The sequence below is a fragment of the Nicotiana tabacum genome, chromosome 20 (assembly GCF_000715075.1).
Source record: "Nicotiana tabacum cultivar K326 chromosome 20, ASM71507v2, whole genome shotgun sequence".
In the NCBI taxonomy this organism is placed as follows: domain Eukaryota; kingdom Viridiplantae; phylum Streptophyta; class Magnoliopsida; order Solanales; family Solanaceae; genus Nicotiana; species Nicotiana tabacum.
This window is the reverse complement of record NC_134099.1, coordinates 109,340,292-109,353,406: the sequence shown is the minus strand read 5'-3', so window position 1 is coordinate 109,353,406 and position 13,115 is coordinate 109,340,292. Positions and strand designations below refer to the sequence as shown.

The following is a 13,115-nucleotide window of genomic DNA, read 5'->3' as shown; positions in this document are numbered from 1 at the left end:
GTTTTTCTTTCTGGTATCCTATTATTGGAAAGAAGATAACGAATTACGTCTTAGTTTGGAAAACCACAAACGACAAGACGACAAGTTTCATCCGCTCTCATGGATTCAGGTACATTTCAATATCTAGCTTTACTTTTTTGATGATTTGACGTGATAGGGATAAGATGATGGTCGTGTTCATCTTTAAAGTTTTGGTCTAACACATGTGTCTCCATACATGTGTTAATGGTTAGCATAAAAGCTGGACTCGATACACTTGCTAAGGAAAGTCTAATTTTTCCTGATCATCAGATTCATATGTGGGTCAAACTGAATTCTGCATGTGAAGTAATTTTCACGTTACAAGAAAAGTTGGTTGTCGCTCATGTGGCTACAAATTCGAATAATGAGCTGAGTTATTTTTCAAGATCGCGTTGTAATAGTTAGTTGATCAGAATTCTGCAATAACACAGGATCGGTCCAGATCGATCCTCAAATTATTGATTAACTATTTGTCCGCGATTTACAGTTGCATGCTCCATGAAAATGACTACTGATAGTCTTACAGAACCAAGTGTATGAGCTCGTTAGCACCTCTGTAAAATCTTAGCTAATCAGTAGGGTTGTCCATGGCTAAGTAGTTGATACCAAATCATAGTGGTGGCTTGAGAAATCTCAAACAAAAATCGTACAACTAAAGGGTGACAACAAAACCTTTCATTACATAATTCATGCATTATTATTCCATATAAACAGATAAAAGTGACCTGATGATATAAATATTCTTCACTAATGATATTATATATAACTTAACTCATAGAATAACATAAGGAGTGTATTAAATTATTGCACGAGTAGCTATTCAAAATGCATAATTAATACATAGAAACCAAACACTAAATAAAGCAATATCAAATTATATGCAATGATTATTGCATCTAATACATGTAACAATTCAAACAGATTCGATTTCTGTTGGTGTCATCTCAGTTTCTGATCTTTTATTCTTCTGCTTCTTCATTAGTCTGAATTCTCCGTAGAAGTATGAGACGAAACCCCAAAGAGAGAGGAAAAGAGAAACGCCCTTTTCACCTGAAAACTTTTCACTAAAGAAAACTATAGCCAATACTTCAGTAACAGGTAGTAAAACTGCTATTATAACCCCAGACATTAAAGCAGAAGAACAATAGATAACTCCAACAGCCCCCACAAAGAAACATTGCCAAAGAATGGCAGTCCATATTATCACTGTATAATATCTAGCTTCTCCGAGATTAAATTGGATTGCCTCCCTTGATATTGCCTGCAAATTTTAGTCAATATTTTAATCCTTGATATTTATAGAAAATTTCTAAGACTATAATAAAATAAATATTCCTTTGTTCCAACTTATGTAGGAAAAATCAATATTTGGGGAGTCAAAGAGGTTCTTATTCACATTAGATATAGAATCAAATATGTAAAATTTTATCTTTAAAACTTAAAAATTATGTTAATCGTTGATCTTATAAGAGAATCACTAAAAAAAAGGTAGCAGTATCTAAGATACATCATTTTTAGAAAATCTGTTCGAAAAATGAAGTGTGAAAATCCAGTAGTGCTCCAGTTTGTATCTACTTCTGACAAATCAAATGTCAATTTAATACAAGTATGAAAAAAAAGTCTCACTCAACCCAAACCTATGGTATTGATATATTCCAACTTAGAGAAATGTATTCCATGACAAAAGAGTCTCCATCCCTCTAAGTGAGATATGAATAAAATTGGGTGAGCAATATTAAGTTCCTTCATTAAAGTCATCTCGCGACCCACAAGCTTCTGTTCTCTCTCTTGTCATTAGCGTTAGAAAACTTTATTGGAAATAAGATAATTAAGAATTAAAAAAAGGAAAAAGAAAAACATTGCCAACGAAAACGAAAGAAATTCATTAAAAAAAACATATTGAGTTGGTGAACCACAATATATACTGAGGAAGTAGTTGATAGATTTGAGGGAATCACAGGATCTAAGTTAAACGAATTAAAAGTGAGAGAATTTAGAGATGGCAAACGGAACGGGCAATTTTAAAGAAAAATGCTACTCCCTTTGTTATACTTTATATGATATGGCACGTAACTTAAGTAAGAAATGAATACTTTTTAAAATTATAGTCAAATATGCCATAATTTTTAACTATAAGACCTTATCATTAAGTTAATATATTAACGGAAAATTGAGAAGTTTAAGTTAATATATTTTTAAATTAAAAAAGATCATTCGTTATAACGAAATAATTAATTAAGATAACATTGTCATTCTTTTGAGGATTGATAGAGTATGGGGACGGAAAGGGGCGCGTTAAAAAGATACCTGAAAGTCCTTATTGGCGACCATTCCTATCGTGCAAAAAGTAGTAGCAGCAAAACACATGACCATCTGAATCTCCAACACCAACGTAACAGTAATAGCTTGTTTTGCCTTCAAGTAAATCAACTCAATACTAGGCAAAATGATTCCATACAAAGCTGCTGCCAGAAGTGTCATTATAAAACCAAGAACATAGGCTTTACTTGTCACACCCGCTGGCTTATCACCATTAGATCGAATACCCAATAAAACAGCACCAACTGTTAGTAGAATCACTGCATTGATAGAGTAGGGTGTGAACTTCAGCTTCACTATGAAAAAAGCACCTACTGCTGTGAAGCCAAGTTGTGCAGCAAGAAGAAGTGAAGAGGTTGATACGGGGAGCTTTGACCCGCCCCACGAATAGAGAAAATCATCAATACCAGTGCCAACGCCAAGGACAAATGATGCAATGAAAATCTGGGGTGTTATTAAGCAAACTTTGGCATCAGCACCCTTGGACTTTCGACGATAAAAATATAGGATGGCAAGAGGTATAAGGGTGAGTGGCCAACCACCAGTTTGTAACCAACTGCTAAACCATACTCTTGAACCTCCCCCGACATAATATAGACGCATCATTAGAGGACCACCACAAACACCAACAGCGAGTATTAGACAGTTAATCAGCAAGAGGATTCTCCTCATCTTGGTGCTTAGTCCTTTGTCTTCCATATTTTTTTCTCAAGAGATTTGGATATACTAGCTAGGTTGGAGTACTGCAGCTCAGGTTGCCGCTGAATGGTTTTTCTCCAAAGACAGATTTTTGGACCCTCTTGCGGTGAAGAGATGTGCTTGAGTTGAGCATAGAAGCCTCCTATTTATAGTTGACAAAAAATTTAGTCCATTGCGACAATTGGTTTCACAACTTGGAGTGGCGCCTACTGTAAGGAGGTCACTCTTAAATTGTACTTATAGTGAAAAATATAATGCATAGTTGTATACTAGCTAAATATCTAAATTGTATACTTGTGCCATATATTCAGGCTTAATCATGTAACGTGATAAACCAACAACAACAATTACGTCTAGTTGAATAATCATCATTATCCATGTTGATACATTTAATCAATTCTTTCTTTTTTCTGTTTAAGTGAATATGTGTGTGTGTATAATCAAAGTAATTGGAGTGCTTGAGGGCCCAGCTAATCGTCTAAGTACTATTGCTATTGTATGCCCTTTTTCTTCTTACTCTGAGAAGATGACATGGTATAAATCAACTACTACAAATATTGTATAGAGAAAAATACCCCCTTCTTGTCCCTTACTGTGAGAAGGTGATAAGGATTAAATCAACAACTACAACTAGATAATAATACTCTTGGAATTTTCCTTCTAAGATTAATAACAAAAAAATTCCAAAGAATGACGATGCATTTCCCATATATTTTGACATTTCATTCTTGGAAGGGTGCAATGAGTTGCTTGGAGAAACGTGGGTTTTATTAGTTAAATCTGTTTAATAAACAATAAGGAGGGCAGATTTAGCTAGGAAGGATTTTGATAGTTGAAACAGGCCACCCATATATATGTGAACAATTAAAAATCTTTTCTTATAGGTCAAGAACAGCTGCACATATTTATGAGGCCAATTACGACGGAAGAGATATTGAAAAAAAATACTCACTTCGGCACTTTGCTAGAATAAATTTTCCCTTTCAGCACTAACGAATAGAGTAGTCCACTTGTTTAAACGAATTGGTCATCTTTCTAATAAATCAACAAGTGACTCTAGCAAGGAAAAGAAAAGGAAGTTTGATTTAAAACTTGTGATCTTTTTTTTTTTTTGAATTAAGTCTAAATAAATTTTTGGTTTAGTGCGTCATGGTCTAGTTAGCTGTCTTGTTCATTTACAACTTGCTTAGACAATTTTTTGGAAAATCATAAGTGCTTCTATTTCTTTCTTTTAACGAAGGGAATATTCTTATCTAATTTGAAGAGTTAAGGTGTTTGGCTTAACTTCGACAAAAAAATTAAGCGATTTTGAATAGTAAAAAAATAATCACTGCTAACAACGGTTTTTTTTCGACTGGAAAAAAAAAACGACCGAACACGACATGTTTTAAAGGATTATTGACCAAAAATGGTGGGTTGGAGAAACTCTGGACGGTGTCAAATTAAAACTGACCGAATTGGTAGGTAAAAACCGATCGATGCAGTGAAAAGATTAAATTTTTTAAAAATTTAACAAATGAATTCGGCCGATTTTTCACGCAATTATTAAATGCACCATTCGGGAATCAAACCAAGGTCTGTACCGTGGTAAGATACTATTCTATTACTAGATCACTGATGCTTATTGGTCTAACAGTTTTGTATTTCTTATTTATACTTTTCAACTTTATTTTTTTATGAAAATAACCGATCGAGTCGATTGATTTTTCTTTAAAATCGAATTATAATTACTGACTGTGTCGGTCGATAATTCGGCCAGTTTTTTAAAATGAGTTGACCAAAAAAAAGAAAAAATTGAGTATAATTTTCTATTTTATTCAAATAGGAACCAACTGAATCGGTCGGTTTCTTGAAAAAAATAATTTTTCGATAAATAATAGTGATCGACTCAGTTGAAAAACAAGGGGTGTTATCACTTTTAGCCCGCGCCAGAAATTATTTATATTTGATAGCCAAAAAAGTGTATAAAATTTATATAACTTTTGTATATAACATACAGAGTGTGTGTGTGTGTGTGTGTGTATGTGTAAAAATTATATATTTTTTCGGCTATTATTTTAAGAGTGGTTGTATAGTATCATATTCCCAAAAAATAATTAATTCGCATTTTAGCACAAAAACAATGACCAACTCAGTCGGTTTTGTCACAAAAATTTGCGTAAGAATTATTTGTTCAAAAAAATGGTTGAATCCAATCGATTTTTCGCTACGTATTTTCAGTATTTGGTCAAAAAATAGCATTTTCTTAGCAGTGGATCTTTGTGATACAAGAAGCATAAAATAATTTGTACCTCTTCCCAGTGGCGTATGTAGGAATTTTTGTAAACGGTGTCACTATTAGACGTGAAAAAAATATATATAATATCATATTTTAATAAACACCAATAAACAAAATACAACTAACGGAAGCAGCAGTGTCCCTCCGATTAGTTATGACTTAGGATACTTTTTTAGATGAGGCATAAAAGTATTATAACATAAAATGAGCATACCGTTTAAGCTACATAGCTCATTGTGATAAGTGGTGTCACTTTATTTATTTTTACCTGTTTTTTGGTTCTTCATTTGAATTACATACAAATAATTAGTAAAGATTTTTGACGAAGCGATGTCATGTGACACCGCTTGAGCTAAGGTAAATCCGCCCCTGCCTCTTCCGATTCATTAGTTATCATATTTCTCGTTTATATGCCACTAAGGAGGTTTTGGACGCCTATACCTTATTTAATTTGTTCGTCACATTTAAGTTGTCTATATTATGTAATTAATATTATTTACTTTCAAGAACAATTATTACTCAGGATAAAATAAAAAAAAATAATTAATTATATTTTAATTTTTTAAAATAACATAAATATATTTTAAACTACTTATTTTAGAAACCACGACAATTAAAAAGGAGTGAAGAGAGTAGTTTCTCTTTACCTCGATATCTGAAAGAGAAAATGTGATGAGTGAGTCTACTGACACATTTAATAGATGAACATCCATAACAATTGAGATAAGAGTTACAAATTAAGATGAAATATAATTAATATTGAATACTAAAGGTAGATACTAACAAGAGTAACAATCCATGATAAGAAATCGGTTTCTCTTTCTGTACGGATATTTGAAACAAGACAGATTCTTTCTTTAAAAAATTATTTATTACCAGATAACACATTTAATTTAAATTTATTTATATCTATATCTATATCTATATTATATTAAAAGGAGAGTAGTATGCATTGTGGTTAAGCCAAGTGGTAAGCTAAAATGAAGCCACTTGGCAATTTTAGGACAACATTAATAATTAAAAATTATATATAGAAACATAATTAATGGAAGTAGTTTAATGAATCTTATACATAATCTAAATAGATCTTAGACAAATCTAATCTATATATCTATAATTAAATTTATATGTATATTTGTATCTATATCTATATCTATATCTATATTTATATTTATATATTGATCTACTCATAGATTTTTTTCTATGTTAGCTAGAAATATGGAGGTGAAAAAATAATTAAAAACTATAATAGAAAAAACTAAAAATATATAAAGACGTAAATTGAGATAACCTATAACTATTTATACTTTAGAGTAAGTTAAAATATAAAATAAAACTAAAATTTACTTAAGATATTAAGAATTTATTGAGTTTAAAAATTAAATAATTTCAAGCAGCAACATAAGATCTTACATAAAATATACAAATTATTTATAAGGTAAGAGAAAAATTAAATAATCAACAAAAGATATTTTAATAACAAGAATAATAAATTCATATTAATATTGATAAATCGTGCAAACGAATATTTTATACGTAAATATTACTACAACATTTAGATATAATGTGTTCGAACAATTAAGAAAATATTTTTCTATGATTATATTTGAATTAAGTTCAGTTAGTTTAAATTTGAAAGCATAACATAATTTTTGAAAATATGGTCTAATTAAGAAAATAGAATGATAAAAATTATTTGAATTTGAGATGAGAAAGTTTTTAAATTTTTATATATATTATATTATAATGAGTGTGGTAAAAATAGATATTAAATTCAAATAGGCTAATAAAAATTCACATGATAATGTAATAATATTTGGTATCGAATAATATAAAGTAAAAAAAATAAAGAATAAATAGAGAAAAAATAAAAATTCAGATTTTTTATCATAGGAAAAAGGGTAAAACTTATTTAAATTTGAGACGAGAAAGTTTTTTATGTTATACTAAGAAAAGTCATAATATAAGTCCACATAACTCAAGTCTAACAGTTAAAATCAATAACTAAAAAATTGAACAATAAAAAATAAATTAGAGATAATGTAAGGACATTTATAAATCATAAGTTTAGAAAATAAAATAAAATAAATATACAATACTTAAAAATATTATTCAATTTTAAATAATTTAATTTTTTCGAGCAATGTTTTTAAAATAAAATAAATATTTATTTCATAATTAAAAAAATTATATATTTATCTTATATTATTAAAGAAAAGTAGTTGATAATGATATTAAATAAATTTACAAGTTAATGAAAAGTCACATAAAATGTAATAAGACTATATATTAGATTAAAAAATAGCAAAATTATGTAAAATTATTAGAAATTTACTATTAGAAATTAAAAGAAAAGACTATATGAATTTGAGATTAGAAAGTTCTAAAAACTATGACGCGGATGCTCAAATTATGGATAATACCACGAAATTGAAGTCTTACTTATGAAAAATAAAACAATAATAAAAAATAAAAAAATTCAATTACATAATAAATTTCTAATATAGGTAATTTTACAAAAATTAAATTTGCATCTTAAAACTAAAAAAGAAAGAAAATTATGTAAAGAAATAAAATGACAGTGAAAATATTATACAAAGATATAATATGTTAAAATAATTAAGAAAATATTTTTTTATGATTAATATTTGAATCGAGTGTGTTAGTTTGAGTTTGAATGCATAGCATAATTTTTTAAAAATGCGGTCCATTTTAGAAAATAGAATGATAAGAATTATTTGAATTTGAGATGAGATTTTTTTTTTATTTTTTAAAATATTATGTAAAGAACTAAAATGACAGTAAAAATATTACTACAATATTTAAAAATAATGTATTCAAACAATTAAGAAATTTTTTTCTATGATTAAATAAATTTTAAAAATACAAAATAAATTTCTAATATTGGTAATCTTACTAATGAGAATTAAAAATTAAATTGTATCTTATAGCTAAAAAAGAAAGAAAACTTACTGCATCTAATACAAAATTAATTATTAGAGAACTCAATACATTTGAAAAATAAAAATCAAATAACTTATGTATTAATGTTTTAGACTAATTAAAAGTTACAATTTAAAACAAAATATGCCATTATTTTGGCTCTAGGTAAAACATTAATAAAAAAGCTAATTAACATTTGTAGTAGGGAAGAGAATGTACATAAAAAAAAATAGAGGTAGTGTGAGGATACTTATAACTTTAAATTAATTTAAAAATAGATAAATAAAATAATAAAATTATATTTAAAAATATTACTGATAAATTTAAATGATTAAAATATTATGAATAAGAGGATAAAAGCATAAAAATATACCAAATTTCAAGAATAAAATATTTATTTTTATTAAATACTATTAGAAGGATAAAAAGCAAGACATTAATTTAATTATAAGCTAATAAAAAATTATATGATAGTATAATAATATTAAATATTAAATAATACAATAACTATAAGAAAAGAAAAAAAAAGAATTTATGTAAAAGTGATGTGATGAATAAGATATATTTGACTTCGAGATAAAAATAAAGTGATAATAAGAATTTTGTTAAGATAATATGATCTAATGTGCTCGAACAAGATAGATCACAATATGGCATGTTTAGCATTCTTTAATATCGATAACGGAATGAAATACAAGTACCAAAATCAAGGGGTTAGGTTGCTACAATTATATATTAAAAAGATTGGTTGTTCACTACGAGATTTGAACAATAATTTCATATCATGTTTCATAATTAAATTCTCATGTTATATAATTTTTATCTGAGAGGTTTATATTTTAAGGTTATTTGTACATGATTTAAACAACCTACACCGCAATTTGAAATGATTTGTTCGCGCATCGCGCGGGTACTGATACTAGTTCTACTTAAAAATAAAGTTACCATATATAATTGACATTGTGGTTAAGCCAAGTGGCAAGCTAATAAATGCCAATAATATATGGTAACTTTATTCTATATTTGGCTGTGTTAGTCAAGTTAAAATATAAATTAAATTTATCTTTTGGTATCATACTTAATTCAGTTAATGATCATATGCAATCATGTTAGAAACATTTGTTATCTTTTTAAATTACATTAAAAAAGAAATTTATCTTTTGTTATCATGTTATCATACTTAATTAGGTTAACGATCATATACAATCATGTTATGAACTTTTGTTATCTTTTCTAATTATTTAAATACTACTTCGCCTCTGTTAGAAAAGAAAAGAAAAAAAAATTATTGCATATAACTATAAAATCCTTTCACATTTAAAATCATAAAATTATAGTACTTTAAAATACTATAGCTAGATAGAATAAAGCAAATTTCTTTTAAAATAAATGTAATATATAGGGCGCACGTCTATGTTTATCCAGATAAACAAAAAGAGTTTAAAAATCGAATAAAAATTACTTACATATATAATGAAGTAAACCTACATGCTGAAGAAAGAAACATCACAAAACTCCATCAATATTCAAAAATAGTTATTTTTTCTTTCTTTTTGAAGAATGTTTATTTGAAGAGTCGATTTGTATAAATGGATATCAAACAAATAACAAAACTTTGGCTATACAATTGCTATCATTAATTTTAATTTAGCACCTTCTAGAAATTAAAGGGTATAAGCAAGCCAACACTGCAAGGGTATAATATTTTTCATTGAAGAATATTAGTTTTGAATCAGTAGATTATATGAAAGTTTTTTTCCCCTCAAATTCAACAAGAGGGATATTGGTTTCTTATTGAATAGTTTCTATAGCAATTTTCAAGTGTAACAAGAAGTATATTTTTTATTAAAAAAATTGGTATGACATGGTTTTTTTAAACAAAAAATATAAACAAATTATTTCAAAATGAGATTATTTTTTAAAATATAATGTAATTTTAAAAATAAAAAGATAAGATATTTTGAATTTTAGTAGGAGTTTTTAAAATTATTATAATAGAAGTCATATCATGGATAAAATCAAGAAACCGAAATCTTATGGAATATTTACATAAATATCCGGCCAAACTAATTGTTTACTTTTTATAGCTAATATACATAGATAATATGCCGACACACATGATTATACTCATATTATATATAAATTATATATAAATTACACATCATTCAATATTTTAATTTAAGCGATTGGGTGAGTACCTATTTAGGTTGATTAGATAAAGCCAAAAGAAAAATATGAAAGAATTTCAACCAAGAACTAAAAATATAAATAAAGTTCTTATGTAAAATATTTCAATTAAAACTCATCCTTTTATTGTGATTAAATTAAGTTTTTGTAAAGAAAGAAAGAAAGAAAAAATAAGATAAAACAAAAAATATAGAATAATATATATGAAAAATCTAAAAATCAGAAGAAAAAAAAAAGAGATGACAACACATTTCTTCTTCTATTTCATCTTTATTGAGTATAAAAATTTTGGAAGCTGATCTCATCGATTTCAAATATTTTTTTCAACTAAAATACATAGATTATAAGATAAGGACATTTTAGAAGTTTTTTTTTTAATTTACATTGTGTGTTATTTTTAAAAAATTACTATTACTAACAAATTGCTATGTATTCGAATTTGAATTTAAATGCGATTTGAGTAGTTTCTATCGAAGTTAAGCCAAGTATAGTATCGAGAAAAAATTACTTGGCAATTTTCAGACAATATATGCAATGTTATATAATAACAATCAACTAATTCAACATTTAATGATTTGATGAACCAAAAAATCTGTATATATAGGGTATTCAAAATTTAAAATATGTGGCTAGAGATATCGACAAACTCAAAATGGAGTCATATTCAAATAAAGTTTCACCGGCTAAAGAATCATTTAAATTTTTAGATAGCCGATTAAAATAAATTTTAAATTAAGGATAATATCTTCACTTGCATCATTATATAATATATATATATTAAGTTTTAGAAATTAAAATTTCAGGATTGAAATATTTTTTTAAAAGATAACAACATACCAAATAAGAGCTCAAGTCATAGTAAAAGAATCGCGTCGTAACCAAAGAATCATTCATATTGTGTCAACCTTTGTGCTTTGCCATAAATACGAGTTATTATTTCGCTTTATGGCTACTTTTAGGTTCCAATTACACCAACAAGAATGGTGCAAAAATAAAATTTGCACTACGGTATTTGAGAAAATGTTAGTTTTAAATTAAAGAATAATTTTAAATTTATAGATAACCTTTTAAAATTTGAATTAAAATTAAAAAAAATTATCTTTTGTTATCATGTTATCATACTTAATTCAATTAATAATCCTATGCAATCATATTAGGAACTTTTATTATCTTTTCTAATTATTTGAATATTACTTCGCCTCTGGCAAAAAAAGAAAAAAAACTACTGCATATAACTATAAAATTCTTTCACATTTAAAACCCTAAAATATAATTATGTAAAACACTATACCTAGATTTGAATAAAGAGAATTTCTTTTAAAATAAATGTAATATATAGGACACATCTATGTTTATTAGATAACAAAAAAGAGTTTAAAAATTGAATAAAAGTTTATTTACATATATAATGAAGTACGCATACAGGCTAGAGAAAGAAACATTACAAAAATCTGTCAATAATAAAGAAGTTGTTTTTTACTTTTCTTTTTGAAGAATATTTGTTTGAAGAGTCAATTTGTATAAATGGACATCAAACAAATAACAAAACTTTAGCTATACAATTGCTATCATTAATTTCAATATAACACATTCTAAGAATTAAAGGGTATAAGCTAAAACCCCTTTATTTAGCTGCAGTCAATCCAACATTGCAAGGGTATAATATTTTTTTCGTTGTAGAATATTAGTTTTGAATCAGTAGATTAAGTGAAAGGTTTCTTTTTCCTCAAATTCAACAAGAGGGATATTCGTTTTTAATTGATAGTTTCTATAGCGAATTTCAAGTGTAACAAAAGTATATTTTAAATTCTATATATATAGGGTATTCAAAATTCAAAATATGTGGCTAGAGATATCGATAAACTCAAAATGGATTCATACTGAAATAAAGTTTTACTGGCTAAGGAATCATTTAAATTCTTAGATAGCCGATTAAACAGGAAAAAAATTAAGGATAATATATTCACTTGTATCATTATAAAGATAATCATTTGAATATACATATAAAGTTTTAGAAATTGAAATTTCAAAATAGATATATTTTTTGAAAGATAATAACATACCAAATAAAAGTTCAAGTCGTAGTAAAAGAGTCACGTCGTAACCAAAGAATCGTTCATATTGTGTCAACCTTTGTGCTTTGCCATAAATACGAGTTATTATTTCACTTTGTGGCTATTTTTAGGTTCCAATGACACCAATGAGAATGGTGCAAGAATAAAATTATCACTACGAGACTTGAGAAAAATATTAGCCGTTTTTCGTGTAGTGTTTCTTAATTAATATCTAACGATTATCTATAATTATCTAGACGGTTTAAATTTTAAGGTTATTTACATATAATTCAAATAACTCATATATCTAATATGGTTAATATCAAAAATCAAAATGGAGTCATACCGTAAAAAAAATCACAGGCTAAAGAATATTTTTTAAATTTTTAGATAGCCGACTAAAATGAGTTTTGAATTAAGGATAATATTTTCACTTACATTATTATAAAAATAATTATTATTGAAAAATAAAGTTTTAGAAACTGAAATTTTAAAATAGAAATATTTTTTGAAAGATATCAACACATCAAATAAAAGTTCAAGTAGTAGTAAAAGAGTCAAGTCGTATCCAAAGAGCCTTTCATAGTCTCAACCTTTAATTGTTTTGTCATAAA

General features: G+C 26.7%; 1 protein-coding gene across 1 annotated transcript; it reads right to left on the bottom strand.

Moving 5' to 3' along the window:
* Positions 1-750: 750 nt before the first annotated feature.
* On the bottom strand, positions 751-3,167 carry LOC107823896 (purine permease 1). Its single transcript, XM_016650606.2, has 2 exons — positions 2,329-3,167; positions 751-1,282 (listed from the first exon to the last, which is right to left on the bottom strand). The coding sequence occupies exons 1-2, from the start codon at positions 3,037-3,039 to the stop codon at positions 935-937; spliced, it is 1,059 nt and encodes a 352-aa protein (XP_016506092.1). The 5' UTR covers positions 3,040-3,167; the 3' UTR covers positions 751-934.
* Between the last annotated feature and the right edge of the window lie 9,948 nt (positions 3,168-13,115).

Excerpts from the sequence above, each read along its gene's own strand:
- LOC107823896 (XM_016650606.2), bottom strand. The coding sequence starts at position 3,039 with ATGGAAGACAAAGGACTAAGCACCAAGATGAGGAGAATCCTCTTGCTG. Across the intron at positions 1,283-2,328 it reads TCGCCAATAAGGACTTTCAG|GCAATATCAAGGGAGGCAAT; the intron begins GTATCTTTTTAA and ends TAAAATTTGCAG.